The 27,952-nt window shown below is 41.6% G+C and overlaps 2 protein-coding genes across 2 annotated transcripts in view; one reads left to right on the top strand and one right to left on the bottom strand.

The window, feature by feature from the left end:
* LOC146640616 (protein NLRC3-like) overlaps positions 1–18,730 on the bottom strand; it is a 25,485-nt gene extending 6,755 nt beyond the window's left edge. Inside the window, exons 1-8 of the mRNA XM_085399927.1 lie at positions 18,193–18,730; positions 17,241–17,361; positions 17,058–17,156; positions 16,875–16,988; positions 14,525–14,603; positions 12,324–12,528; positions 10,345–12,169; positions 9,677–9,850 (exon numbers count right to left, since the gene is read on the bottom strand). Of these exons, the coding sequence (XP_085256053.1) occupies positions 9,677–9,850; positions 10,345–12,169; positions 12,324–12,528; positions 14,525–14,603; positions 16,875–16,988; positions 17,058–17,156; positions 17,241–17,329 (2,585 nt within the window). The 5' untranslated portion in view covers positions 17,330–17,361; positions 18,193–18,730. The remainder of the gene's footprint in view (positions 1–9,676; positions 9,851–10,344; positions 12,170–12,323; positions 12,529–14,524; positions 14,604–16,874; positions 16,989–17,057; positions 17,157–17,240; positions 17,362–18,192) is intronic.
* A 5,317-nt stretch (positions 18,731–24,047) lies between these two features.
* LOC146640615 (uncharacterized) lies at positions 24,048–26,114 on the top strand. Its single transcript, XM_085400010.1, has 3 exons — positions 24,048–24,137; positions 24,215–24,388; positions 24,997–26,114. The coding sequence occupies exons 1-3, from the start codon at positions 24,087–24,089 to the stop codon at positions 25,627–25,629; spliced, it is 858 nt and encodes a 285-aa protein (XP_085256136.1). The 5' UTR covers positions 24,048–24,086; the 3' UTR covers positions 25,630–26,114.
* The last annotated feature ends 1,838 nt before the right edge of the window (positions 26,115–27,952 follow it).

The following is a 27,952-nucleotide window of genomic DNA, read 5'->3' as shown; positions in this document are numbered from 1 at the left end:
ATTGCTGCCATATAATCTGCATCATTATAACTGCATTAATAATGTTCTTTACAGCATTATTCCATCTAATAATATTTCTCACAGTATTGATATTGCATTAAAGTTGTCTATTGAACATGTTCATTTGAGGATCCTTCCATTATGTTAACTTTTATTACAAGTACGGTCAGAAGTATTTCATACACATTGCATATTTGTGCTTATGTCGAGTTGATGTTCGGTTCATTAAGGGTCTTAAGCTTCACTGGCGTGACTGTCCAGGTGATCCATGCTGAGGGAAACTAGAACAGGATGATTGCATGCATGCTTACAATACATATAACACATATAATCTAGGAATGCGTCAGGCCTGAGGCCTTAACTCATTTGGTGTCTCACTATATTTTACTCTACTTGGCAACAGATGACCAGAGTCAATAATTAGCCCCAGAGACCCTGAGGGCTTGAAGTTTATTACCTTGTATGGAAGGTGTTACAGAAAAGAGAAGTTCTGTGTCTGTTTATAGCCATTAAACATGTACAAGATGTACCATTAACTGTGACTAATGTCTGGAACATATTTTACTCTGACTATTTTTATTGACGCCAAGGGGGGGCGTGTACCCCACTGCTTTGTAAGTGTCCACAACATGTATTTTTGTCAGAAGACATAGGCTGATGTTTTCTCCTGTGTGTTAATAAACTCATCGTTTGATTGCACTTCTCTGGGGCCTCCGTGGTTTGTCTCACTGCTCTACATTGATAGATTTCGCGACACAATGCACTGTGAGCAGCACTTGGTGATGGTGGGAAGAAGAACTCCCTTTGACACAAAGATCCTCCCAGTGAAAACAGGCTCCAGGAGGAGCATCTACCATGACTGGTTGCAGGGTGAGGGGAAAGAGAAGAGATGAGCTCAGAGAGACAAGAACAAAACAGAGAGACAAAAGTTAAGGACATGCAGTAGTGACATATAAAAGCATCAGGAGTGAAAAGAGGGGAGAAGAAAGCAGAGCATCATGGGAAGTCCACCAACAGCCTGAGCCTATAGCAGCATAACTAAGGGATGGTTCAGGGTCACCTGATCCAGCTCGAACTATAAGCTTTATCAAAAAGGAAAGTTTGAAGCTGATCTTCAAAGTAGAGAGAGTGTCTGTCTCCTGAACTCAAACTGGGAGCTGCTTCCACACCCAGTCCAACATAGCCAGGCTGAGTCGTTAGATTAGTCCAACGTAAAGTCAGAAAGTCATTATTTATGTCTCATTTTAGTGCAAATGTAGAAAAACTGTCCAAAAGTTATTTCTAAATCTGATATTAAACAGTTTAAATGGTGAAAAAAGCTGTAAAGAAAACAGAAAGAGTGAATAAAAGCCTCTTTAGAGGGTCACCAGTTTAAAACTCAGACATTTAAACTGGTGATTCTCCTTCTCTGCTCCATTTCCTCTCTAGACTTCCTGTTCCTAGGAGGGATTTGATTGGCTGAATGTCCTTTTAGCCTTTCTTTAGTTCTTTGGGTGCTAAGCAAAGAGGAAAACACACGAGTCATGTGACGTGACATAAGGAGCGCTCTGATTGGTTGGGATTGACAAACTATGGTGCTGTTTGCAAGCTTCGCTTTGCAGAGGCAAGAAAATCTCTTAGATAGGGATGAGATGCTCCACAGTGACGTTTCCACACTTTGGAGCTTCTGAAGTGCAGATGTTTGGAAACGCTGCTCCAACGTCTGGTTCAAACACTCAGATCACGTGACCTCAGCTGCCACAGGTGGCATACCTGCGGCTTCCAGGCATTGCCAGTCTCGGGAATTCCCATTTTTCATTGACTGGTCTTTTTGACCCTTTTAATGGCTGAATGATGCTTTTATATCACTGCTTCAGTTTATTCCACACACATTCAGTCCTATCAGCAGAGAGAGAGCCACACACTGTCTGTAACATCATTAGAAGATCTCAGTAAAAACAGTAAAAACTGCTTCAAGGACTAAATCAAACAGGCACCAGGGGCCCGTTCTTCGTACCTCGCTAAGTAAGTTAGCTGGATTTGATTGTTGACGATTTCGCGTGATCCTGGATCGTTCGGTTCTCCGAAGCTCATCCGGGACTTGCTGTCATAGCAACAGATCCGTAAGCGTAAACCTGCTCGGGAGCAGGTTTACTTTATGTAAACAGGATTAGATCGCGGCCACGCAGGTATGTCCGCATCATCTATACGAAAGCAACAGCGATATTCCACCACTGTTTCACCATAAATAAATAACATCAATGTAACTAAAGATAATGCAGCACTTGATCCATTTATTGATTTCACACAGATACATACAGGTCATTTCCTAAAAAAGGGAAATGTACTATTAACATTCTATTACATGTATGTGATTATTACAGATGTAATTCATATTTCAGAGTAGTAATTGTAAATTACTTCGTGTAATCAAGATGGGAGACCACGGCTATAAAAGCGAAGGTGGATTTGGGAAGTCTGTCGCAGCCATGTCCTGTCCGTTTACGCGAGCCACCCATTGCGGAAGGTGCAAGATTGATAAGGAGAGTCCTCAGAATCCAGCGTATATTGCGGGACAGACAGGATCCTTTAGCTCAGCGCGACAGTGTGCTCATAGAGAGATATCGATATTCCCGTGAGGGTATTATTCACTTAACCAACTTGTTGACGAGGGGGTGCAGGACCACCACCTGTCTTTTTTTCCTCTGCCCTTTTCTTGGTTGCTGTTATAAACAAACAGAGTATTCCAGGCTCTCTGTCCAAGAGACTAAAAGCAATATAAGTGATCAATATTACCATTCTGTAGAATATTCTTATATTTCACTTTTACTTGTTCCCATGTTCTAGTGGGTCCTGTTGTGGCTCTAATGTGAAAGGGGATATAATATAACATATTATAATATAATATAGTGTAATATAATATTGGATAATATAGTGTGAAATGATAAATCTACCCTACCGCCTACTGGTGTTGGCCAGAGGGGCCGATGGCGCGATATGGCAGCCTGGCTTCTGTCAGTCTGCCCCAGGGCAGCTGTGGCTACAACTGTAGCTGCCTCCACCAGTGTGTGAATGTGAGAGTGAATGAATAGTGGCATTGTAAAGCACTTTGGGTGCCTTGGAAAGCGCTATATCAATCCACTCCATTATTATTGTTATTATTAAATTACTTACGAGTTTAATTTGTCAGCAACTTCCTGCCAGCCCTCTCTCCTTGCTTTTGCAGCCTTTGCAGTGTTCCCTTGCGTTCTGATTAAACTCTGAAACTCCTGAAATCCCTCACTCAAGAGTTCTTGCTCTGCTGCCGAAAAATACCGAGCGCGCTCCTTCGACATTTTCGCCGACCAATCAGCGGGTTGCTGATCAATGTTTCTACTATCAATGCGTAGCCCCTTTTACGACACCCAGTGATCTCACATTACTTCATCCAGCTGTACTAATCGTCAACAACAGGTGTGTTCGGAGAACCGGAATAGCGAGCTCACGGTTAGCGCGATGATTTGGTCTTGGATGTGTCATTTGATCTTGGATGTAGTAAGCGAGGTACGAAGAACGGGCCCCAGTTTTCAGCTCTGTCTGCGCTCTACTTTTTTCTACTTACAACAGAAAATAGGATGTACTGCATTCAGGGATATCATCCTCACTGTCAGCTGTTACTCACAGACTGTGTGTAGAAATACAGAAAATACTGATCCTATAAAAAGGAAAGCTAGAAAAACACATTGATTCCAGGCTCTATTTTCCTTTTTGAGTCTGTCAAATCCAACAGGACTTGTGCAGGTTCACTATGAGCCAAACTCCAGACTGACAGTGAAACATCAGGCCAGTGTTAGAAGGTAAAGTTCAGGAAAGTTTTTTAATGGTTCAGAAGATGTTCAGCTGAGGACGACTTAAAGATGTGCGTGAAATGGAGGCTTCTGATTGGTCAGAATGAGCCTGTGAAAATGGGACAAACTTTGTATAAAGAAAGAAAACACATTTAATCTTTTCATGGAAATGTATCTTTTTCAAAGTGATTCCAAATCAAAGCTAACGCCACGCCAGCTTGTAACTTTGATTGACAGTGTGTAGAACTGATGACATAAACTCCCAGAAAACCTCAAAGTCAACATAACGCATCCAAAGCTTCACGGCTGGGAGCAAAACATGAGGCCAACAAACAGCTGTAAACCTGTGTGCCTATTACAGTAAACACAGCAGTCTGTTATGTTTGACTAAACTGATGTATTGTGTGTCTGTAGTTGTGTTGTGAACTGTGCTGGGCTCGTCTGTGTCCCCGTTTCACAGAACAGCATCTTCAAGATGGCACAAATGCTTCCAGTGTTTCAGTTTGACGAAGCCTGGCTTTGCCCATCGCTGCTTTTAAAACAGTGTTTGTGCTGCCAAGGACATCTTGTATTGGTCTCATGTCATGAATGGGAGTGTTTCAGGAGGCAGACTGAACCTTTGATGAGTTTGGTGTCTTAAACTGAGGAATGAAAGGACACGAGGAACAAACTAAAGAGAATCTAAAAGAGGCCGGCAGCACATGAGGAGGAGAAACTGACACTGACATAAAGACTGAGGGAAGGACAGAGCCATCTATACAGCTGAGGTCATGTGACACAGCTGAAACTCATCCAGACAACGTCTGACACCAGAGACCATACTTACCAAAATAAAACAGGTTATAATGAACAAAAATGAGTGGAACAGCGGAGTGAACTGAGCAGCAGGAGGGAGGGCGTTTCTCCAAAACATGTGTCCATCAAAATTATGGACAGTCGTGTATATTAAGTAGACTTGTTCAGATTTGTCCAACACTTTTCTCTGTCAGTGTTTCACAGAATATCATCAAAGAGTCATGATAGTTACCATTAGTGTCACTGTGGAGATGCTTATTCCAGCATCACTGACTTCATGGTTCCAGTTTCCATCACTAAGGACTACATGTAGTGATCCTGCTGTTAGCCATGTTAGCATGTTAGCTCCAACAGGTGGTCAGTGTGAGAGCGGTGATATCAGTGACATCTAAACAAGGAAGGAAGAGACCGTTGAAGGCAGCGAGCTGTGACTGCTGTGAACAGTGTTCTCACACTATTTTCTCCCTGTGTCAACATACATGAGGCTGCTTCAGCTGCAACACACCACAAACACCTTTATACAACTAAATATACTCAGAGCGCACTGCTGTGGTTGCTGTGGTAACCATCCATATATCCAGCTGTTTGGGGCCGAGTCTGCTTCCTCATCCTAGGGAAAAACCCTCAAAGTTTCATGTGTTTTTGACTTGAAGCTTTTTGTGATTTGGTTTTATTTGTTGTTCTACACACACAATAATGAAGAGCACATGTTTATAGTGACACATTCAGACCAATGACAACAGTCCATTCACACTGACCTCCTTCCAGCAACTTTTAGGACAGCCAATAGCAATTTTCCTTACTGAGGAGTTGGCAACATTGCCAGGAGCAGTGGGTGAATGGCAGCATCACCATGAAGGATTAGAATAAAAATACATCATCATCCACAAAGAAAACCAGTCTGAGTGTCTGATGCTCTCGTTATAAAACCGCAGTCGCAGCTTGTGGCTACATTTAGCTGGTTTGCTAGTTAGCTGGTCTGCTAGTTAGCTGGCTTGCTAGTTAGCTGATTTGTTCGTTAGCATGGAGCTAACCTAACTCACTAGAACATTTGATGCTAAACTGTCTAAACTGTGTGAACAGCTTTCATTGCTGCTCTGTGTTACTCTCCAGCCTCTCTTTAACTCAGTCCTCTCAGTTTTTTCCTTGTTACAAACTAGAAAACCTTCTTTTTCAGCTTTTCCACACCCGAGCTGTGGCTAAGGTGCTACCAGCATGCAGGCTCGGTCTGTGTCACTCAATAGTTACACTCCTCACCCAGACTAACACCACTCCACAAATTCACCACTAGGAGGCGCTAAAAGACCACATACAGTGAGATCATCACTAAATGTCTGCTGTGTCTGACGTAGGGTTGCCAACCGTCCCTTGAATAACGGAATCGTCCCGTATTTAGAAAGAAAAGTACACGTCAGTGGCGCGGCTGCCCCTCTGTGGGTCTTCCTTGGTCTCTTGTGTTCTGGGGGCCTCTGGATGTCTGGAGTTTTGATCTCCTCCATACCTGCTTCATGCCCTGGAGGACGGGGCTGTGCCCCCCCCACACCCTCTAGCAGATCATTACATGAAGGAACCTTTTAAAAAAACAAGCGCGTCCATGCTCACAGGTGTACACACGGGTGCTCACACACACAAACTACACCCTTTTTGGCTCCTACCTCAAAGCACACTGTGTTCTGTTGATCTTATGTGCTGCACAATAATGTTTAATATTTAGTATTTACTGTCATATTCCCATATATCATTGTGATGTTGTTTATTCTATTACTCTTGTTCTCTTCTGCTTGTTTTCCTTTTTCTTTCTCAGCAGGTGATCCAGGTGATCGATAGATGCATTTTTTTTTTCCTGCCCATTCTGTTGGTTTTTGTTTTTTGCCCTTCTCCCCAGTCCCTCTTCTCAGCTGTTTCTCTTTCCCTCTTTCTTTCTCCCCTTCTTTCCCCCAGTCAAGTCTGTCCCGTATTCAGTAAGTGAAAATAAAATAAACAATAAAAGGTGAATCAAATGGACCATTACGGCAAGGCTGGGATGGTCAATTTGGTAAAGTAAATCCGTTGGGCATCTTTCTTTGCCTTTAGACAACAATTCTGATGCAAAAGAGCCAAACGGGACAGGCAAAAAAAATAAATAAATAAATAAATAAAAAGTACACGTCCCGTATTGAGCTCCAAAGGGACGCACTTTGTCCTGTAATACAGAGAGAATCAAAAGTAGTCTATAAATGTTAATGGAATTAACGCTTTGTTTGAAAACATAATTCCCAGCCCCTCTCCTGCTTTGTGACCAATGACCTTACGCACGAGTATGACAATTCAGATTACCACTTATCTCATTGGTAGAGGAAAGGTCGCTCGCTGAGAAAATACCAGAAGACAACAGATGACCACAAAAAGAAGCATGGCCAACAGGGAAACAAACGCTGACACTGCGGTGCAAGTCTCGGACGACAGTACACCTTCGACCAGCAATGTTTGTACCCCACCGAGAAAGAAAAAAAAAGGCTGCATAAGTGCAGGGAGGAATGGGAAAATGAAAACACCTCGCTGGAAAAAGTGCGCGATAACACCTATAAAGCGCACTGCACTGTGTGCCGTCGCACTTTTTTCATAGGCCATGGTGGACTGGCAGCATGCTTCTAGTGGTGGGCACATGAGTGGCATGAAAGCTCAGGGAACCCTTAACCAATTTGTTGTTCACCAGGCCATGGCAGCAGAAGATATGGTATGTAGACATTGTTGTTGTTTTTAAACCCTCTGGTTAAGGTTAATATGGGCATGTGCAGTGAATATCAACTCTATGTGGCCAGAAGTGTGATAATATAATTTATTTTGTGTAATAAACAACTGCAAGGATAGATGATTACAACGAATAGATGACTAATACATAAAAGTAATACATAGATGAATAATGATGATGAGTTAAGATGCGTAATCATGGGAACAAGCGGGTTTACAAACAGGAGCAGCTGATTAGCATTAGAAAAGCTGAAATAATACCTCAACTGAAGCCAGCTGCACTAAATGCACTTCATGTGGACTGTTATAAGAATGTTTTTCTTTCTATTGTTTTCTATAAATTTATATAATTTTAAGTTAAGCAGGACAGAGTTCTTTTAAAGAAAGATTAACTTATATTCTTTAAAGTTAAGCATGACAGGCTTCTGTTTAAGAAAGAGACCTGTTTTATTGTGTTAATGTTGTCATTTTGCGCTACAAATAAATGGCTAAATGATCATTTGTTTCCCATGTGTTCATATCACAAAGAATATGCATCATTAAATCAACTTCAAGTCAAATGGTTAAAAAAATAATTTCACACACACAAAAAAGAGCTAAAAAATTCACCACACTTGGAAGGGTGGAGACAACTGGGTCGCCCGGCCCTGGCCACGAGGTGTCCCAGGAAGTTGGCAACCCTAGTCTGACGGTGACTTGGGTTTTTACTAACTGGCTACATGAGCATGATTAGCTGCAGTTCTATCTTTGTAAAAGAGACTCAGCAGCAGATTAGAACCAAACAGAAACATTTCTACTTTTTCTGCAGCACCAGCTGGATGCATGGAGCCTAAACTCCAGTGACAATGAGACACATACAGTGTGACTGCTGTGACTTTACAGCTGGGCCTCATTCACATTGGACTGTGGGAGGAAGCAGAGTATCTGAAGACAACCCACACACACTATCACCCTTATTTAGAGAAGTATAATGAATTAACTGATAAAGTAATAAATTATTTGATATTTCAATGAAAATACTTTTTAACAATTGTTTAGAAGTCAACAATAATAGTTAAATAAAAAGAAGCGTCAAATCAATAAACACGCAATAAAACCTTGTACAGCTGAAACTCATGTAGACAATGTCAGGGGAGGAAGTAAAACTAAACCTTTGACACCAGAGATGAAAACTACCAAAATAAAACAGGAAGTTAATAACAACCATGAGTGGAACACCTGAGTGAACCTAGTAAAGGGAGAATACATCATCATCCACAAAGAAAACCAGTCGCAGCTTGTGGCTGCAGTTAGCTGATTTGCTACTCAGCTTGGAGTTAACTCAGTAGAACATAGAATGCTAAACTGTCTAAACCAGGGGTGTCAAACATATGGCCCGTCGGCCAAATTCAGCCCCTGAGATAATTTCATATATCAGTTATTAAAGAATTTTCAGGGTTGCTGATATTCCATGGCAGCAGGGCTGGGACTTTATTCTGATGGACACATCATGTGGCCAATCACATTAAGAGACAGCCTGGGATCATGCCACTATTTAAAGAAAGGGATGGGGGCAAACGTTCAGAAGAAAGCAAGCTTAGTGGTACAGGCCTGGTACACACAGACACAGGTTTAAATTCAAGCGTGTCAGGAAAAAGTGAAAGCATAAAATGAGCAGCATCTGGCTGAGTTTCAGTGATATTGGAGACCACAAAGCTGAGTGCAGAATTTATAAATTAGAAGCTGAATAAAGTGATACCCATTTTCCATTGTGAAGGACAAAAGGTTTCAAACTTGTCCAGGCCTTAAGGTCATGTCCGTTCTCTTCTTAGTGGTAGTAAATGTATAAAATTAAGACTAATGAAAACACTGAATTAAAATTGCTTCCTTTAAAAACACCAAGCTTACAGTTCAGTTTTGAATACTACATATATAAACTATATATAACAAAGTGCCTTTGAATGGCAAGGATGCAGAAATGTCTGTATGTAGCACAGAGCCAGTGCTCACGGTCTGAATGAGTGTCACAGACCTGAATGTGCATTTAAAGAAATTTATAATTAAATTTCTAATTATGATCTTCAGCACCCAACACCATGACTATGTACATATTGTCGGGTGTAAGAATATTTGTGTTGTGTTCTGTGGATTCAACTCTGCAAACTCATCAGTAATTTCATCAGCAAGTTTCTACTTAGACAGCAATAAAACAGAAAGCAGTTCCCAGGAACTACTTCTTGTTTTAGAATCTTTCAACATAAGAGTACTTTGCACATCAGAACACCCCCATATCTCCTCTTATTAAAGGATTACCTTATTATTAATTTGCTAATTCTGCCAGTTGATTACAAAATGCTTGATCTCACCTGAGAGTTTCCAGTTTGCAGTGTGGATTCTTCAGTCCTTCAGACAGAAACTTCACGCCTAAATCCTGCAGGTTATTGTTACTTAGGTCAAGCTCTCTCAGATTAGAGGTCTGAGAGCTGAGACCTGAGGCCAGAGCTTCACAACTTCTCTCTGACAGGTTACAGAGACTCAGTCTGAAAAATAACAGAAAAACAATTTAAAAAAACTTACTTTTGATCAAGTGTAATGAGATTACATAACATTTAGCAATATTCCATTCTCTTTTTGTCAAGAAAGTAACGAGCAACATGTGGAAACAATCAGAGAGAGAACAGAGAACAGAGCAGTAAAAGAACAGTGGATAGTTCAATAGGCTTTTGGTATCAACAAAACGTGCCAAATTTCTTTATTTTGTCATCGTTTAAGAAGAGTTCATGATTAAAACTCAGATAACAACTCAAGGCGAGGTCTGGGTGTAACTTTGATGACAGTTACACCCAGAAAATTTTCAGAAATGCCGACAGGTATTCAGTATTGAACAAAATGAGTACTGATTATCACTTAACAGTTGTATACACTTTTCAGACACCAGCACTCATAACTGTGGTTTTGGGGGTTATTTTGTTAGTGGTTTTAGTTGATCACACCTGCTTTTTGTCAACGAGCATATGAATACAAATGTACTTACAGAGCTTTGTTGGAGGCTTTGACCACTGGCAGCAGCCTCAGAAGAGCCTCCTCTGAAGCTGAGTATTTCTTCAGGTCAAACACATCCAGATCTTCTTCTGATGACAGTAAGATGAAGACCAGAGCTGACCACTGAGCAGGAGACAGTTCATCTGTGGAGAGACTTCCTGATCTCAGGGACTGTTGGATCTCCTCCACTAGAGAACGATCATTCAGTTCATTCAGACAGTGGAACAGATTGATGCTTTTCTCTGCAGACAGATTCTCACTGAGCTTCTCCTTGATGTACTGAACTGTTTTCTTATTGGTCTGTGAGCTACTTCCTGTCTGTGTCAGCAGACCTCGTAGGAGAGTCTGATTGGTCTGCAGTGAAAGACCCAGGAGGAAGCGGAGGAACAAGTCCAGGTGTCCATTTGGACTCTGTAAGGCCTTATCCACAGCACTGTGGTGGAAGTGTTTCTCTACAGATTTTACTTCTTTTTCAGGTTTTTGTTTCCAAAACAATATAGACCATATGGACTTTGTTTGTTGTTGTTCCAGCAGATTGAGTCCAGAGTTGATGAAGGTCAGATGGACATGAAGAGCAGCCAGAAACTCCTGAACACTCAGATGGATGAAGCAGAACACCTTGTCCTGGTACAGTCCTCTCTCCTCTTTAAAGATCTGTGTGAACACTCCTGAGTACACTGAGGCTGCTCTGATATCGATGCCACACTCTGTCAGGTCTGATTCATAGAAGATCAGGTTTCCTTTCTGCAGCTGATCAAAAGCCAGTTTTCCCAGAGACTCCATCATCGTCCTGCTCTCTGGACTCCAGTGTGGATCTGTCTCAGCTCCTCCATCATACTTGACCTTCTTCACTTTGGCCTGAACCACCAGGAAGTGGATGTACATCTCAGTCAGGGTCTTGGGCAGCTGTCCTCCCTCTCTGGTTTCCAGCACATCCTCCAGAACTGTAGCAGTGATCCAGCAGAAGACTGGGATGTGACACATGATGTGGAGGCTTCGTGATGTCTTGATGTGGGAGATGATCCTGCTGGCCTGCTCCTCATCTCTGAATCTCTTCCTGAAGTACTCCTCCTTCTGTGGGTCAGTGAACCCTCTGACCTCTGTCACCATGCCAACACAGTCAGGAGGGATCTGATTGGCTGCTGCAGGTCGTGTGGTTATCCAGAGGCGAGCAGAGGGAAGCAGTTTGCCCCTGATGAGGTTTATCAGCAGCACATCCACTGAGGTGGACTTTCTAGGGTCAGTTAGGATTGTAGTTTTGTGGAAGTCCAGAGGAAGTCGACACTCATCCAGACCATCAAAGATGAACACAACCTGGAAGTCTTCAAAGCTGCAGATTCCTGCTTCTTTGGTTTCAGTAAAGAAGTGATGAACAAGTCCCACCAAGCTGAACTTTTCCTCTTTCAGCACATTCAGCTCTCTGAAAGTGAATGGAAATATGAACTGGATGTCCTGGTTGGCTTTGTCTTCAGCCCAGTCCAGGCTGTATTTCTGTGTTAAGACTGTTTTACCAATGCCAGCCACTCCCTTTGTCAGCACTGTTCTGATTGGTTCATCTCTTCCAGGTGAGGCTTTAAAGATGTCTTCTTGTCTGATGGTTGTTTCTGGTCTGTCTGGTTTCCTGGATGCTGTTTCAATCTGTCTGACCTCATGTTCATCATTGACCTCTGCAGTCCCTCCCTCTGTGATGTAGAGCTCTGTGTAGATCTGATTCAGGAGGGTTGGGTTTCCTGCTTTAGCGATGCCCTCAAACACACACTGGAACTTCTCCTTCAGCTTAGACTTAAGGTTACGATGACAAACAGCAGCTGGAAGTTCTGAATAATAATAATAATAAAAATACAACTTTAACAATCATATTTTACAAAATGCTGATGACAATTTCTGACCCACTGAGAAATGACTGAACACACTGGTGTCACAAGTCTCTCATTTATCCAGCAGCTTAAATCTTTAGATAAATCCTCTTACGTCTCTGCAGACGGTCAGCCAGCTCCTCCTGCTTCATTCTCCTCAGGAAGTCCACTGTGATCTTCACAAATGCCTCTCTGCTGCTGCTCCTCTGCTCATCATCCTCCCTCTGAAACTCCAAGCACTGGGGCTTATTTGGATTCAGAGTCTTCTGGATCTTCTTCAGCTCGTTCTTCACAAAAGTGATGATGTTGTCCTCCAGCAGCTGGAACAGAATATTTATGAATGACCCACCACTCTGAACTTTAGTCCACACAACATCCACTTCTTTACCATCAAGGGGCATATCATCCGCGAACTCTTTACCAGTTATAAGTTTGACTTTATCTGATTAACTGAGACTTTGTCCACAACTCCATGATCCCAAAACGTTGATGCTGTTCATATGAATGCAGCGATTTCAGTGGGAGAAACATTTCACTGGTGTTCAGAGCTGAACTACCAACAGGTTGATGATCAAAGCCAGAAACTTGGAGATGTTTCAGGTGACTGAGTTGATCGTACAGACAACTGGTCTTAAAGGTTCACTCTGTTTACACATACAGATCAGTATTTAAGGTTTGACTCTCATCATCCACTGGAGCACAAACTGGGCGTCATCAGGGCGCTACAACACAGAACAAACACCATCCCCACAGACACAGCAGCCAGCGAAGCAGAAGAACTTCACATCAAGAAGGTCCTGAGTAAATGTGAACGCTGGTTTGAGGGCGGAGTCAAGGAGGCCATTTATGTGAAAAGGAAAGACCATCTCTGAATGGAGGAGGGGCCTAAGGGTACAACTGTCACCATCTTACATGCTGTGATTGCAGCCATTCCCCAGCTCTCTGTGAACTGGACTCATGACCATTGATCAACAACCATTGATCAATGGTCCTGACAATATGCGTACCAATGATCAATGAACTGACCTCCCAGCCCATTGTTCCTTCAGTGGGCTGGTTTCAGTCATACAAATGTCCTGTTTATGAGATTGAAACCTGCAGTCAGCTGAGACTGAAGAAGTCACCTGATGATGATGAAACGTTTCTCCCACTGAAAACATCCAGATGAACAGAATCAAGCTTTTTGGGATTTACGTACCTGGATGATTGAGCATCAAGACACAACTCTGTGACTTTTCTCAGATGAATCAATCCTCTCCTCCAGCTTTGTTTACATCTACCAGCCCTGTGGCGCTGCCCAGGGAAATAATCTATGTGAGAGGTGGAAAGTCATACAGGTGTCTGCTCCTGCCTTCAGTTATTTTATCTACTGTGTGTCAACTGGCTGAACCTCCTCCAACTGTCTACTGTCTCCCTAAACTCAACAATGACTTAGTGATCTATCCATTCTCTGACCAAACACATCCTGCTGCAGGAGGTTAACATAGCAGCCAATGATGATCCCACTCACTGTGAACAACACATTTGGACCTGATTTGCTGCTCTGGTTTACACGTGAACTTCCACTGCTGCTGTCACCAACTTGAGAGGCTCTACAGAAAAACTGGACTTGTCCATAAAAAGATGTATAAAAATCATAAACTACATTATAAGGACAGCATTGCTCAATCAACTCTAATTACTACTGACATGTTATCTCTTCTAACTAAGGTACAGACACTCAAACTTGCTGCTTTCAGTGAGAAGTCAAATGTCTGAATATGAGCTGGAAGCTGCTGAGACTCCTCCTCCTTCCCGTGGGGTTTACTTTCTCTACTACTTTCACTATAAACACGCCCCTTTCATGCACCTGCAGAGGGCCACCAGCAGATGGAGCTGTCTTAAACAAATTCACTTGGATAGTTAGCTGTAGATGATTTTCTCAGTATGATTGTAGGATTTTGAGTTATTCTTTAGATTTATTTAAACTCTTATATTGTGCACAAGTGTTGAGCGACCCATAATTTCTCTGTACTTTTCATAAGAGCAGCCAGACTTTCAGCTAGTTTTTGTTTTTTAAGAGCTCAAAGTTATTGAAGAAACAGTTATTCAGCTTCATTCCCACTGATCTCGACTACAAACTGTTTCACTTTGGTTTCTGTTTAAAGCCTCGATGTTTAAAACGTTTCCCTGTGATCACATTTGCACCGTCTGATTTCAAAGTTTGTTTCTTTTGGTCGTTTAGTCCACAGAGTCCTTGGTGTTCTGAAAGGGACCTATAAATAAATGCATCATTATTAATATTAATAATAAAGTAGTTGTTGTACATGTACAGACCATAAATATGGAGTCCAGCTGTGTTTGATGCTGCTGGGCAGACTGACCACTGGGAACCTCTGAGCTCTGCTGCTCCACTCTGTGGAGGAACCATGAAGGATTAGATCAACACAGGATAAAGATCCAGGAGTTTCTGCTCAAATAACTTCATCTGAATCAAGTCTGTCAAGTTTTAGACTCTCAGATTCTGAAGATATATTTTCTGTTTTCTATGAACTTTCTTTCATCAGTGATGGAAGTGATGATGCTGCAGAAGCTCAGAGGAAACTTTGAGACTTCATCAAACTGATAAATTCACTCACTGGAAGGTAAAACTGTGATGAACCATCAACTAATGCTCTCAGGAGGCCAAAGGTCCCTGAATGTAACTGTGCAGTAGATTCATCGAGTGTTTGAAACCTGACCACTTCCATATGTTTTCATTCTAACACAAGAAGTCCTTTTCTCATTGCTTTGATTTGAGTTTTCATTTGAGTTTTCTGAGTCTTGTGTTTGGAGTCGAGTCTAATCAATGATCTGACAGAAGAACATTAAAAAGGATTTACCAGTGCTGTCAAAATTAACATGTAGGGTTAGGGTTAGGGGTTCATCTGTTATCATGATTAACATGATAAAAACCTTTAACACGACACATCTGGAGAGCAGAACGACTCAAAATCCCTGAAATGTTTCTATCAACACAATTCGGGCAGTTTGTCCGAGTAGAGTTACCTTTGCACACGTGCAGATGTGCAGCACATCTGTTAGTGACGGCAGCTGAACCAATCAGCTCAATATGGAAGATGACAAACACACACTGACCTCCCGATGGAAAGTTTGAGCATTAAAAAAATAACAAGACGGACCAGCCGACCAACATGAAGGATTCTGCACATCGTGACAGAAGGAATTTTCTTTTCACCGAAGCACTTCCAGCTTAAAATATCACAACGATGCAAAGCACTGATGACACAACTGCCAAGTGGACAAACTGCAGACCTGTTAGTGTTGTTAATAACATAGTTTTGGTTCCTCGTGTCAAAGACTTGAAGAAGAGTGACAGAGAGTGTTAGACTGCTGCAGGATCAGTGCCACCTCCACAGACCTGTGAAGAAAATGATTGTTTGACAGATGGGCTCAGACTCAGGATCAGCTGAGGAGTTTGTGGCTGACAGAATCCTGCAGGTACAGAGCAGAGCCCATCATTAGCATGCAGGACTGTCCCTGGGGGGGTCGGCTCATTCAGGAGGTTAATCAATGTTTACATGTTCAATAAACATGTTAAGTGTGTAAATTTGCCCTTTTCTCTCGAGTCTGTTTGCTCATGAAATGAACTTTGATTCGTTTACATTAAAAATGATGTTTAATGGTGATTCATCCAAATTAATCCACAGTAACCCTGTGATGAGTCTGATTAAACATTTTCATTAACAGCAGTAATATAGATTATATATTATTATATATTAGTGCACACTTAGCTTTTAGTATATATGTTTGTTACAAAGTTGTATTTACAGCAGAGAAGCTGAGTTAAAGACTGAAAACTATTCAAAGTCTCTTTGAATTGAAGCGTTTAACATTCTTTGTGTTTATTCTGCATTGACTTCATTATATGGTGTAAACGTCTGTTACAGGCTTAAATATAAAGTTGGAAAAATGTAACTGCAGCTATTGATCAAGTAATTGTGATTAATCAGGATTAATGACAGAAGATTGTGTCATTAATTAGTCATTTTTAATCTACTGACAGCACTAGTGTTCACTCTGGTGCCTCCAACTGTTTTACGCCCTTTCAACACCTTCGTGGTCAAAAGTGTACACGCACAAAATCTACAATAAAACCCTCACGCAGCAATAGGACAGACACACAATCCATTTATCTCTGTCTCAAACACACACACGTGTATTCAAAGCCTCGATTTGTTCATATTTCATCTGTTGTGTTTTTATCTTCAGCGTTTTCAGTGTTGCTGCATTTACACCAAAAATGTTTCCATTGATGAATCAGATTGATTTGAATGTGTTTCATCCATACAAATCCCTCCCTGGTGGTCACATGACTCTATAACATAACAGGAGTCATGTGACAAGAGTTTCATGCTGTAAAATGTCAAAATGGTTGAATGTGGTGGAGTAAAAATGTGAGATATCAACTACTTTTCTTCAATATGAAATGTTTGCAGGGCCTGACAGGAAGTGGACGGACGCTCTGATCACTTCCTGTTTGCTGAAGTGGGTTTTCAGTTGTTTAGAAACCAAAGGCTTGTTTTAAAAGACAGTTTAAATGGGACTGAGGGAACGACGTGTTTGTAGTTTATATCCAACAACATCAAGCAGTTAAATCAAAGAGTTCATGTTGCTAACAGCTCACCTCTCTGCAGCAGACACAGGCTGGGATTTAAAATTAATGGGACGACCTTTAGACCGGTCACTCTGTAAGGACACAGAGCTGGGTCGAGGTCCAGGTTTGAGTCTCTGATGGATCCTGAAAAAGTTATAAATCTTCAGTAAAATTCTCATCACATATCAGCTGATATTATTGGTATTAGCTTACCTTTTCTCAGCTGACTGTCTTTGCTCAAATATCTTAATGGCATCTTTGACTGAGTTACTTTCATGAGACACAGAGCTGGGTGGAGGTCCAGGCTGGTTCCTGTGAATAATGATGCAGCAGTGATGTGAGTGCAGAGCTGTGACATGGAGAAGAGTCATGGACAGTTAGAGATGGTCATCTCACCTCTGCGCTTTGGTCTGGCTCTCATGTTCCCCACACAGAGTGCTTTTAGAGGGAGGGACTCCCTCCTCTCTGTCCTCACACTGATCCATGCTGCTCAATTCAGCTCACACACACTTTCTACCTGCAGAGGAAACACAAATCATTCATGTGCACATCAGCTGAAATCCTCCTTTCATCATGTGTGCTGTCCAAATATCAGCTGCTTCTTTCCTGCTTCATCTCAGTGTCAGCTGGATGCAGTCAGACAGCAGTGTGAGGCAGAGGAAGCTGCCATCAGCCGCTCTGCTATCAGGCCACTAGATGGAGCCTGAAGCACACACACGATGCATTCACTGACACACACTGATTCACTGCTAATGAGAAGCTTCTTCCATCCAGTAATTCATCATCCATCAGCTCTGCTGCTGCTCTCAGTCCTGGACTCTGATCACACACTAAAAGCAGCTTTTTAACTCGTGTCTGTAAGAACTCTTAGTGTTAGCTTAGCTTTAGCTTAGTGTTAGCTTAGCGTTAGCTTAGTGTTAGCATGCTGTGTGCTAGCTTAGCGTCAGAGCTCTGCAGGTGTCTCGTGTGTAAATATTAATCACAGTGACAGTAAAGGAGGTAAAGGGCTGTGACGTCATCACGTACGCTGCGTCCTCTGTGGGCTCTGACTGAACTCAAAGTACAAACTACAAGTACACAAACACGAACGTAGCTCAGAGTGGCGGACACACTCGGCCTCGTTGGTCCAGCTGTGAGTCCGTTACCGTGAACTATGGAGCGGCAGATTTGTGCTGAACTAAGCTGCACACAGCTGATGTTAGCCAGGAAACATTACACACTGACTTTAATGGAGAGACCGGAAATACAAACACACACAGTTTGTTGTGTGAAGAAATCAAACACGAGCTGAACAAACAGTAAAGTTCCTAAAGACAAACTGTTAAAGGAGGAAACAAAGCAAACTTACAGTTTCTTCACACACCAACAACAAGCTCCACTCCACACCTGGACACTAAACACGGACACACAGGTGAGCTGCTTCCTGGAAGGAGGCGGGGCTCCACCTGAAACTCAGCACAGGTGGGAGGGGCTCAGCTCTGTGTGTGCTGATGTGTTAACTTTAAAAATATGCCGTCTGACTGCTCAGACTGAGTCAGAGTAAAGTTCACATGCTGACGTGTGGAGACATGAAACCTTGTTGTAGCTGCAGGTGTGAACACACTGATCCCAGATCAGCTCTGCTGTATTTGTAACATGAACATTTCTGCTGCAAAGCTTCAAATGTTCAGCATGTTTCTCTGTTTCCAGTCTATAGATCCAGTCACACTTTCTACCTTCACCTGTGCAGTAAAGACTGAGAGCAGAGCTGAAAGCAAGCGTCCAATCAGTGAGCAGCATCAACACCTGAGCTTCATTCAGACTCTGTTATTGAAGATGTTGTTGGTACAAAGTTCATCTGCTGCTCACATGAATCCATGAAAGATTTATTTCACTGAATGTTTCTTCAAAGCTCGTTTCAACCTGTTGAAGTCATGAATGAAAGTGCAGACTGAGAGTGGATCACATGATGTTTGAGGTGTGTCATGTGACATGTTCAGTATTGTCACACATGTCTAGATTGTCCCTGATATCATAGCTGCTCAAACACTGATGATTATATTTGAAGAATTATTCCTGATGGCAGCAAAGTTTGAATGGAGCTCTCTGTCTGTGCTGATTTGTCGCCCTCTGGAGGTCAAAGCACAAACTGCATGATGTCACTGTAACCACCACAGAGACAGGAAGTGTTTTTATGACTGAAACACTGAAATGATGCTAACGGCTGTCGTTAGGCTCACTGACAGCAGTGCTGATGTGTTCATGTCAAACACTGGCTCAGGTCAGACTCCTTCATCCTTCTCCAGCGTGAGGCCGCCCTCAGACCCACAGGAGCTCTGACCTTTGACCTCCTGACCCTAACCATTTTAGTCTTGTTGCATCTTTAAATGCAAATCCATCCAAACTGTAGCCGTCCCAGGACGTGGGTGTGAATGCCAGAACACTCTGGAGTCACACAAAGTCTTTAAAGACTACTATCATTACACAATTGGTTCTACACCTCTAAGCATATATGGTTAGATATTCCCCAATAACAATGACAATGATAAAATATAAATCCAACAATGGTTTTCAGGGTTTTTATCGTTAACTTCGTTTCCCTGGGTCTTTTCCCGTGTTGTAGTCGTGTGTCTTATTTTGAAAGAAATGTTTACGCGTTACCATAGCGACCAGAGAGCATTAAGGGTGCAGACAGGTGCATCCAACAACATTTTATTTTCCCTTATTTGATTTATGGACCTAACTGTATGAACTGGACTTTGGCTTTAATGCTGCTCCTCTTCATCATTGCTGTGTTGCATTTCCATCATTCTGCTGCTGGATTCACTGCAGGCTTTAACAAACACTCCTTTGGGTCCAGGCCCAGCCACGTGTTTGTAAGCTGCTGTGCTCCTCACAAATAAAGCCTGAAGCAGCTCAGACTGTTAGAAGCAGCACTGAGCCCTGTTACAGTTATAGTGTTAGAGCAGCGGCTGCAGCCTACAGCATTTAAACTAGCTGACAGTAAACACATCAGTCCAGATGTTACCACATTACTTTGTGATGCTGAGAGTTAAAGGAGACTGGCTGATTAAAATCCCATTCCTTACATCACCGTCCTCTGCTCTGACTGCTTTCATTTAATCACAATCAGAATACTTTTTTGATCCCCAGGGGAAATTATTTAGGTTACAGTGCTGCAGCACAAACAGGAACAAAGACACAACACACTAAGTAAGAAATAGCACAACATACACAATATATACATGAGTCACTTATAAGTAACATGTGAGTGCTGGGGTCTATGACAGCAGGCAGGTCTGTATTTATGTCCAGGCTGACATGAACAGCTAGTAGTTCAGGGTTCAACACTCAGGAAAGTGTGTGACCTTCCACACTGACAGAAGATGCTAAACATGACTTTAAACTGTTGTTTGTTAAAGCCTCACAGATCTGAGAGCAGGGCTCAGTGGGTACATGAGCCTTTATACATGAAGGCTTTCTGTTTCCAGGAGAGGAAACATGTGATCCAGCTGTGTTTGGTCACATGGATCTGCTCTGCATGGATCACCTGACTAAAACATGTTGTTATTATTGTTCTTACAGTCTTAAATCGGTACATCAGGCGGGTCACATGACACCCGGGGGTGACAGCAGCATCTTTCCTCTTTAGAAAGCTGCTCTCTGTCCCAGGAGCTGTTGTCACAGTAACAGCAGGAACAGGAAGTCACATGCTCTCTGCTCTGTGATTGGCTGCTTCTTATCTCAGCTTCCTGCAGAGGGTGGGGTCTGCTGATAACGCACACCAACAGAAGTGTGACTTTCACTTCCTGTTTATTGCTGTTGTTCTTAAAGCTCTCAGGCGATGCTGCAGCGCCCCCTGCTGACACAAACTCCTCCCTCTGTCTCAGAGGTCACAGGTCAGCCTGCTGCAGAGGGTCTGCCTGTTCATGGACTTCCTGTTACAGAGACGGGTCTCAGCGTCAACACTAGTTTCTGATTGGACGGTGTGGAAAATGTTACGAGTTCAAAATATTGGGGATGGAGACAAGAGAAAAACCACAATAACAACACTGGTCCGGTTGGGTTGAGTCAAACGATGATTTTAATGATCACACACGTGGGAGATGGACACTGATGCAGACAGCCTCTGATCTCAAAATGGTGGAGCATTGCTCAAACTCTTATAGCCTCTGGTGCCTCCACCTTATCATAAAAGCCTAAACATTCACATGCTTTCTCTCACACAGCGCCTAAGCTACGACCTTGGCTCCCTGTTTATCTGCTCCTGCTGAGATGGGGCAGAAAACTCCAGCATGTTCTCTTCTAATCAGACAAATAAGGCGATGACTTTCTGCAAACAGTATTTCTTATAACTCAGCAGTATAATGCATCATAAAACAATATCATTCATTCACAATAAGTCAGCAGTTTAATATAATGCACATCAGTTTAACTAATGCAATAGTTATCAGCTTCTTCTAATTCAGGAGAATAATGCAAACTAAAACTACATAATAATTCACAATCTTTAATTAGGGGTATAACATGGCATAAAATAATATTATAATCTAACAAAACCCAGCTTCCTCCAGCCGAGTGATGTGTGGATTCATCACTCTCTGTGGATCAGTGTAAGTCTGTGTGTGGGTCAGCTGCAGGACTTGTTTGACCTTTGACCCTGGCAGACAGAGCTGGTTACTGCTGTGTGACTCCTGCCGTCGCTCCACTTTAAATTTTACTTAAAATAAGTCCTGACATGGCCCCGCCCCCTCTGACCTGCTGCTCCTGGATGTGCTGAGGACACAGCGGAGGCTCAGAGGGGGCGGGGCTTTTCCCGTGGCGGTAACCAAACTGCATTAGGTCGCTGCACTGCCAGTGTTTAACCACACCTCTTCTGACTGACCTTTGACCTCTGACATGTTGATTCGATCCTTATTTAATGACGTCTTTTATCTAGTGATTTAATTCTGTGTATTTATATGTGATGGTGTTCCTGCGTTCAGCCTCAGCTGATATCCACAGACGCTCCTATTGGCTGGTTTTAAAAACACATTTTTCCATTAAAGAGACTCTTTTAAAAACACGTCTGCCTGAAATTCACATTTCATTTATTTTGGGGGATTTTAACAGAGAGATAGAACTTTATGAATCCCTCATGTTTATCCTCCAGGAAATCCAGTTTGTAGCAGCAGAACACCGACAAATTTTTACACAGCACAGAATTAGGATATCAAATAAAGGGGAATAAGAGAATATGAATATAAGCATAAATATGTACATATATACACAGACCTCACACAGAGACAGCAGCTACACTGTGTGTGGATGTGATCCAGTCACAGCTGTGGGTTTCAGTCAGTGTGTCTCTAACTTCATGGTCACATTTCAAAGCTTATTGGAGCCAGAAGATGTTCAAGTAAAAGATTTATTGCTGTACTCGTCTACCAGGATAACAGGAGGTTCATAAAGCTGTGTAATACTTCAGCTTTACATCATGCAGTAGTAGTTTATTAAACCCCCCAAAATATGACTATCCAGAGTTGGGACCAGGAAGCAGAGTTGCAGTCTTACACGCCTCTCTGCAGCTTCTCTCCTCCTGCTACCCCCCAAAAACCCATCTCCATAGAGACTGTGTCAGCTTCCAAACAGACAAAAAACAAACTAAAAACCAGCAACAAACAACTTAAACATAAACAGTCACAAAGAAAGAACAATACAGTATCCACATCTGAACCAAAGAGTAAAACAGTGAAATGTGGATTATTAAACATTAGGTCTCTCTCCTCCAAGTCTCTGTTAGTACATGTTAGTAAAAACATTTCTGCATTTTACCCATATTTTATTTTTAACTCAAAATCAAAGATTCCAGATTCTCCTACATGTTGGTTTTGAATCAGATAGGACGACAGATTTCAGGTGGCCCTGTGTCTTTCTCTATTACATTTGCCACTGTGTAACTCAAAGTTATTTAAGGACTAGTTTATTTCAATGGATGAGTTTACTGACTGACGCGCAGAAGAAATAGTTCTTTATGGAGCCTAGATGGTGTGAATGATGAGACCAAAGACTGCAATATCTTGTACCAAAAATATATTGAATAAATGGAGGAAAGGGGAAATGAAACAAAATAATTAACACAACACACAACATAAATGCCCACAATTAAATAATAAATCAATGCTGTGATCTTTCTGTGCAAAAGTCCTTTTTGGTCCTCTTCTTTTTAAAGTTCACTTTTAAGGTATTCCTCCTTAGAGTCCAGCTTCATACAAATGGGGAAATATGTCCGTAATCCAAAGACGGCTAAGTGGGGGAAAGAGGGGAAACAAAGAATGGTCCTACCGGCTCGCCACTTCAATATGAAGAAGATTAATTCAAAGGGAGGGAACAAAACCTGACCTGTAGGTCAGAAAAACGTCCATTAGCACATCAAGTTCGATTCAGTTTACCGGTAAACAAATATATTTTTCTGCAAGCCTATGTAACAATGCAAATCATCATCAACCAATGTACAACAGTTAAATTATTAATTATCTTGGCTACGTAGCTTAATCTATACATTCCAGTAGCGTTCGCTACAAACAATACAAAAACAACAATAAAGGAAAACAGCTGTCTAACAGACAGCATAGCCGAATTCAAGGCAACACATAACAATAATCATTCAATCGCACTTTGTTTCAAAGTAAGCCCATTAAAATGCTTAAGTAAATAAAAGTGTTCAAAAACAGCGGTTTTTGAGCCGGAGTTCTGCTCGCGGTGGGAACGCCGCCGCACAAAGTCATTTTTTAATCGCGCAAACGATCGACTGGTTACTGACAACCAAAAGGTTGTTTTTGGTAGATATTAAAGATCATGGGTGGGCGGGGCAAATGGAGCAGTTTTCTACAGTCGAGTAAAATTCCAGGAAAGAGCTGGGTGTGGCTTTCCTTTAAATCACATGATCAACAGCTTTAAGATGGAGGCAACTCGCTCAGTGTTTCCTGTTTCATTCTTAGACTGTGGCGATGGTAAGTAGCAGCTTTTCACTTGTTACCTGGCATCTTTTCAGCCACCAATGATAGTCATTGTATGTTATCAACATTTCACTAACTATGTTTTCTCTCATGTTTAAAATAGGCCGACCAAGAGCAAAATAGGTATGTCTGCAGACTCTGCTGTAGCCAAAGTTATCAGATCTCCTGTGTTTTTAAATCCCTAACTGCTCGATCATTATCATTTTAGAAGCCAACAATTTCTCAAAGGAGGTTCAAAACTAATGCCTACAAGATTACCAAGAGGATGGTTCGGGGCTCTTACATGACTCCGGGAAGTCAACACTTGGTGGATGAGGTGTGTTACCTTTGACACTTTTAAGACAGTCCTGTTTATCACTACTAACAATAAGCAAATATGTTTTCACTCAACAGATCCTTCACAGCATGTTGTTTCTGGGCAAAATCAACAACATCCCCTTTTCTCCAGAAGAAATCTTCCCTAATCCTTTTGTTTTGGGTTCTTTAATGAGAAGATATCCCAGGCCTTTTAAGTTGTATTCGACTCAGCTTCCCAGGCGAAGTCCCTTCTCCTGTGTGCTCGACATGGTAAGATAACTCTTCTCACATTGTCAGTCAATCTGACAAACTTCCAGTTTTTAGGAAAGTATAATGCAAAGTGCTTTTTTACTGAGAAATCCAAAGAAAATCCATACTGTACCTTATACTTCAACATATGCTTCTAGCTATACTTCTCCACCAAACACAGAGACTGCAGGAGAGCTGGAGACTTGCTTCAGAATTTGTTAGTTCTAAATAATGTCTAACAGACTCATTATTGGAGATGCTTACAGTCTTCAAGGCGTATATGATGCTGTCACTGTGTAGCTGCTGGATCTGTTAAGTCAGCTCAAAGACTCTAAATTCAGCGTGTTTTGACAGCCCGGCATAGCAAAATAGAAAAAAAAAAGGTCAATTAGCAAATTTAATTATAAATTAGTGAGAACAAAGATGGATTTTTGCTTATTGATTTAAAATTAAATAGATTTTTGTGACTTGTTTCACCCCCTATCTTAAAATGTCTAAATCAAAAGCATCCAATGGTCCTGCATAGTTAAATAAGTCAAGCAGCGAAACAAACATGTTGATCAACTTTCTATGAAAAACAACTATATAATCAGGTGCAACACTTTGACCAGATCTGTAACTGTTTTCAGATCGTCCTGCAAAATAACTCAGAGAATGAAGAGCAAATAAAGCAGAGTCTGCAAGATCTCCTCACAGACTTGGACTTAGAAGAGAATAATAAAAAAACAGCTTTCGTCTCGTCCACCATCTGCATTTCTCAAAAATCCCAAACCAACAAATCAGAAAGGTACTGCGGAGTCTCCATGTCCACCAAAGGTCCTAACGCTGGGAAAATTATGCTTGCTGCCTCCTGTCTTAGCAAATGGCATAAATATGTATCTGGTGCGGTGATGACCTATTATCCAAACACAGTCCAGAAAGATTACTTTGATGGAACAATTGAAGTACCTGGAAATATCAGGTGTGAGGCTTTTTGTCTCCGTGATGGTGCCAGAATGAAGCCTTGCAGATCATGTAAGAATTTGTTTGGCTTGAACACAGAAGACCTCAGAGAGTGGCCATATGGTAACTGTGCTGAAGCTGAGAGCCTGAGCAATTTGCTTGAAAATGAGAGAGAAGTTGAAACACATGTGGATGAATACTCAGCTGAAAAGGATAACAGGCAGAGAGCTGAGGATGAGGTTGGTAGGGTTCTTAGAACCGTGTTGCAAAGGATTCGGTTTAACTGGACAGGTGAATTTTACAACCCAGAACAAGAGTGAGATTTCATGAAATCATTTGCATTCATCATTCTGATAAATCAAAGATTCTCTGCTCTGACAGCATCTGTGTGGATTTTCTGTAATCACAGAGACGTGTATAAGCATGTTTACTTTCCATCTCCATGTAATTGTCACATTTAATAATTAAAACTGGCTTCTATGGGTTTTTGTTTGTTTGCTTACATATCTAGTGTTTAATGCAATATGAAGCATTATTAGACAGCATTTATTGGGAAGAATCCCATTTTTATACTGGTCTGTACCCAGGGTACACAGAAAATAAAAACACATGTTTTCTTATTATGATCCCAACTATAATTTACTTAAGCAAAAGCACTACATGTGTAGTTATAATATTTATAGCAGTTACTGTTGAGCTTTAAATTTATCATCTTAAATGTTTATATGCTGATTATATTGCTTTATATAAGAAAGGCCTAACTCTGAGTACACTCTGTGCCAAAAAGTGCTGACAGGAAACTGCATGCTTTTGCAGAAACGTGCTTTTGCAGCTAGAAAGTGAAGCTGATATATATCAGTTTTAATTAGTTTTTTACCAACTGCTTGCTAGGGCAATCCCACGAGTTTGGTGTTTTTGTATTGAACATGATTCCAAGTGCTTTCTATAACACATAGCAGAGGTGCCACAACAAAGACTGAGAAGAGGACAGGAAGAGACAGTGAAAGAGATGCACTCCTTCGCCATTCATGTTAAAGCGTTGCATAGCTTTAATTTTAGAGAGTGTTGCATAACTTTAGTCATTTTTCTACCACAGGTGAAGCCAAGAATTGTGAAGCTCTCTTTTGGCCAAATACCAGAATCTGTAAGAAGAAGAAGAAACAAACAATCAAATAGGTCATTATTAAGAGAACAACAATCTCTTGATGATTATCCACAGTGTCTTTGATAACTCTGAGATACAAACTGTCAAGGATATACACATCCCAGCAAACAATAGCTGTGTTTGACTAAAGCGATTAATAACAAGGACAGAGCTACAATCACTACAGTCAAACATAAAGGGCTTAATCCTGAATCCAAGTCTGAGCTGTGATGCCGTTGGTGCTGAAAGCTGCTCAGATCCTGAAGCTGCACGTTTTGTCTCTCTCTAACCAAACCAGCAGCAAAAGAAGACACATTTCGCTTGACATAAACATTGTCATGAATTCCCTCTTACTTTTGCTGGTTTGCTTCCACCACCATTAAAACACACACAGAAAAACAACACAGCACAGCTCTCTGCCTCTCTCAGTGTACTTTAAGAACACCGTTTCCCATCTCAAATCTCTGTTTTTGGCATTATTCGCTTGCTTGTTATGAAGCAGTCTACCGTTGTTTACAGCCGTTTTTTTTTTTTTAATGACTTCCGACAAGACAGCCTCATTTCTGCTGTTCAATACCAAATTTTATTTATTTTTTTCAAATTAAGTGAAACTGCAAAATGCTCTGCTGTGTCTCTATTAAAACCTCTTATTAAAACCTCTGAATCACTTCAGCAGCATCAGCCAATGTACATTTGTTGAGTCGTGGTTCTCGTCTGCTTTTGTTCTACTGCAGAATAATATTTTTAAGGTTATCTACTGTAAAAAGCTAGGCCAGGAAAATCTGCTTCATGGTTTTGTGTTTTATCCTCAGTTACTTTGACACAAAAGCATCTGCTGTGATGCTCACACCTCTGATGAAGTTTCACAAGTGTCAGTACTGATAAATGATCAGAATTATAATGTTTCTGACTCTCTGAGTAAGAATTAAATGGAATCTAATTGGGACCTTGTGAATTGGAATTGAACAGGTTCTAGAAATCAGTGATGATACTCAGCTCCAATACCCACCTATGATATTAGGCTGACGAACGCTGACTGGGTTTCATTTACCAGCTTTTTATGTTCTTCCTGCAGTTTCCTCCCCACATCACTCATCTTAACTTTTTTCCAGTCCTCCTCAGTCTAAACAGAACACACAACAATACAAAGAAAAGCTCAGGTGATTGATCTCTAACACTAGGCATCCCCAGTCTTATTCTTAGCAGTCTAACTTCTCACCATATCTTTGAAGGCCTCTCCATTGTAGTAGCGCTTGGATGCTGGATACTCTATCGTTTTGTCACATAGTTCCAGGAAACTGGAAGCCACCAGATGCAGCTCCTCTCCGTCATAGCCGTACAGCTTTTTGTCCTCACGCGTCATCAGCACAAGCTCGTCACATGGACATGAGGTGCCCTTTACCACACCAATAACCTGCATTTTTACAATCTCGGGAAGGTAGAATTTTCCCCAGGCGTTAACTTCATCATCATCCCCGTTGTATTTGGTGTTCTCAAGC

This window comes from Rhamphochromis longiceps, unplaced genomic scaffold (genome assembly GCF_057381845.1).
Source record: "Rhamphochromis longiceps isolate RC_006_pf unplaced genomic scaffold, R_longiceps_female_GT1.1 unmapped_scaffold_4, whole genome shotgun sequence".
NCBI lineage: Eukaryota > Metazoa > Chordata > Actinopteri > Cichliformes > Cichlidae > Rhamphochromis > Rhamphochromis longiceps.
Note: the sequence above shows the minus strand (reverse complement) of the source record. Positions and strands in the feature narration are given on the sequence as shown.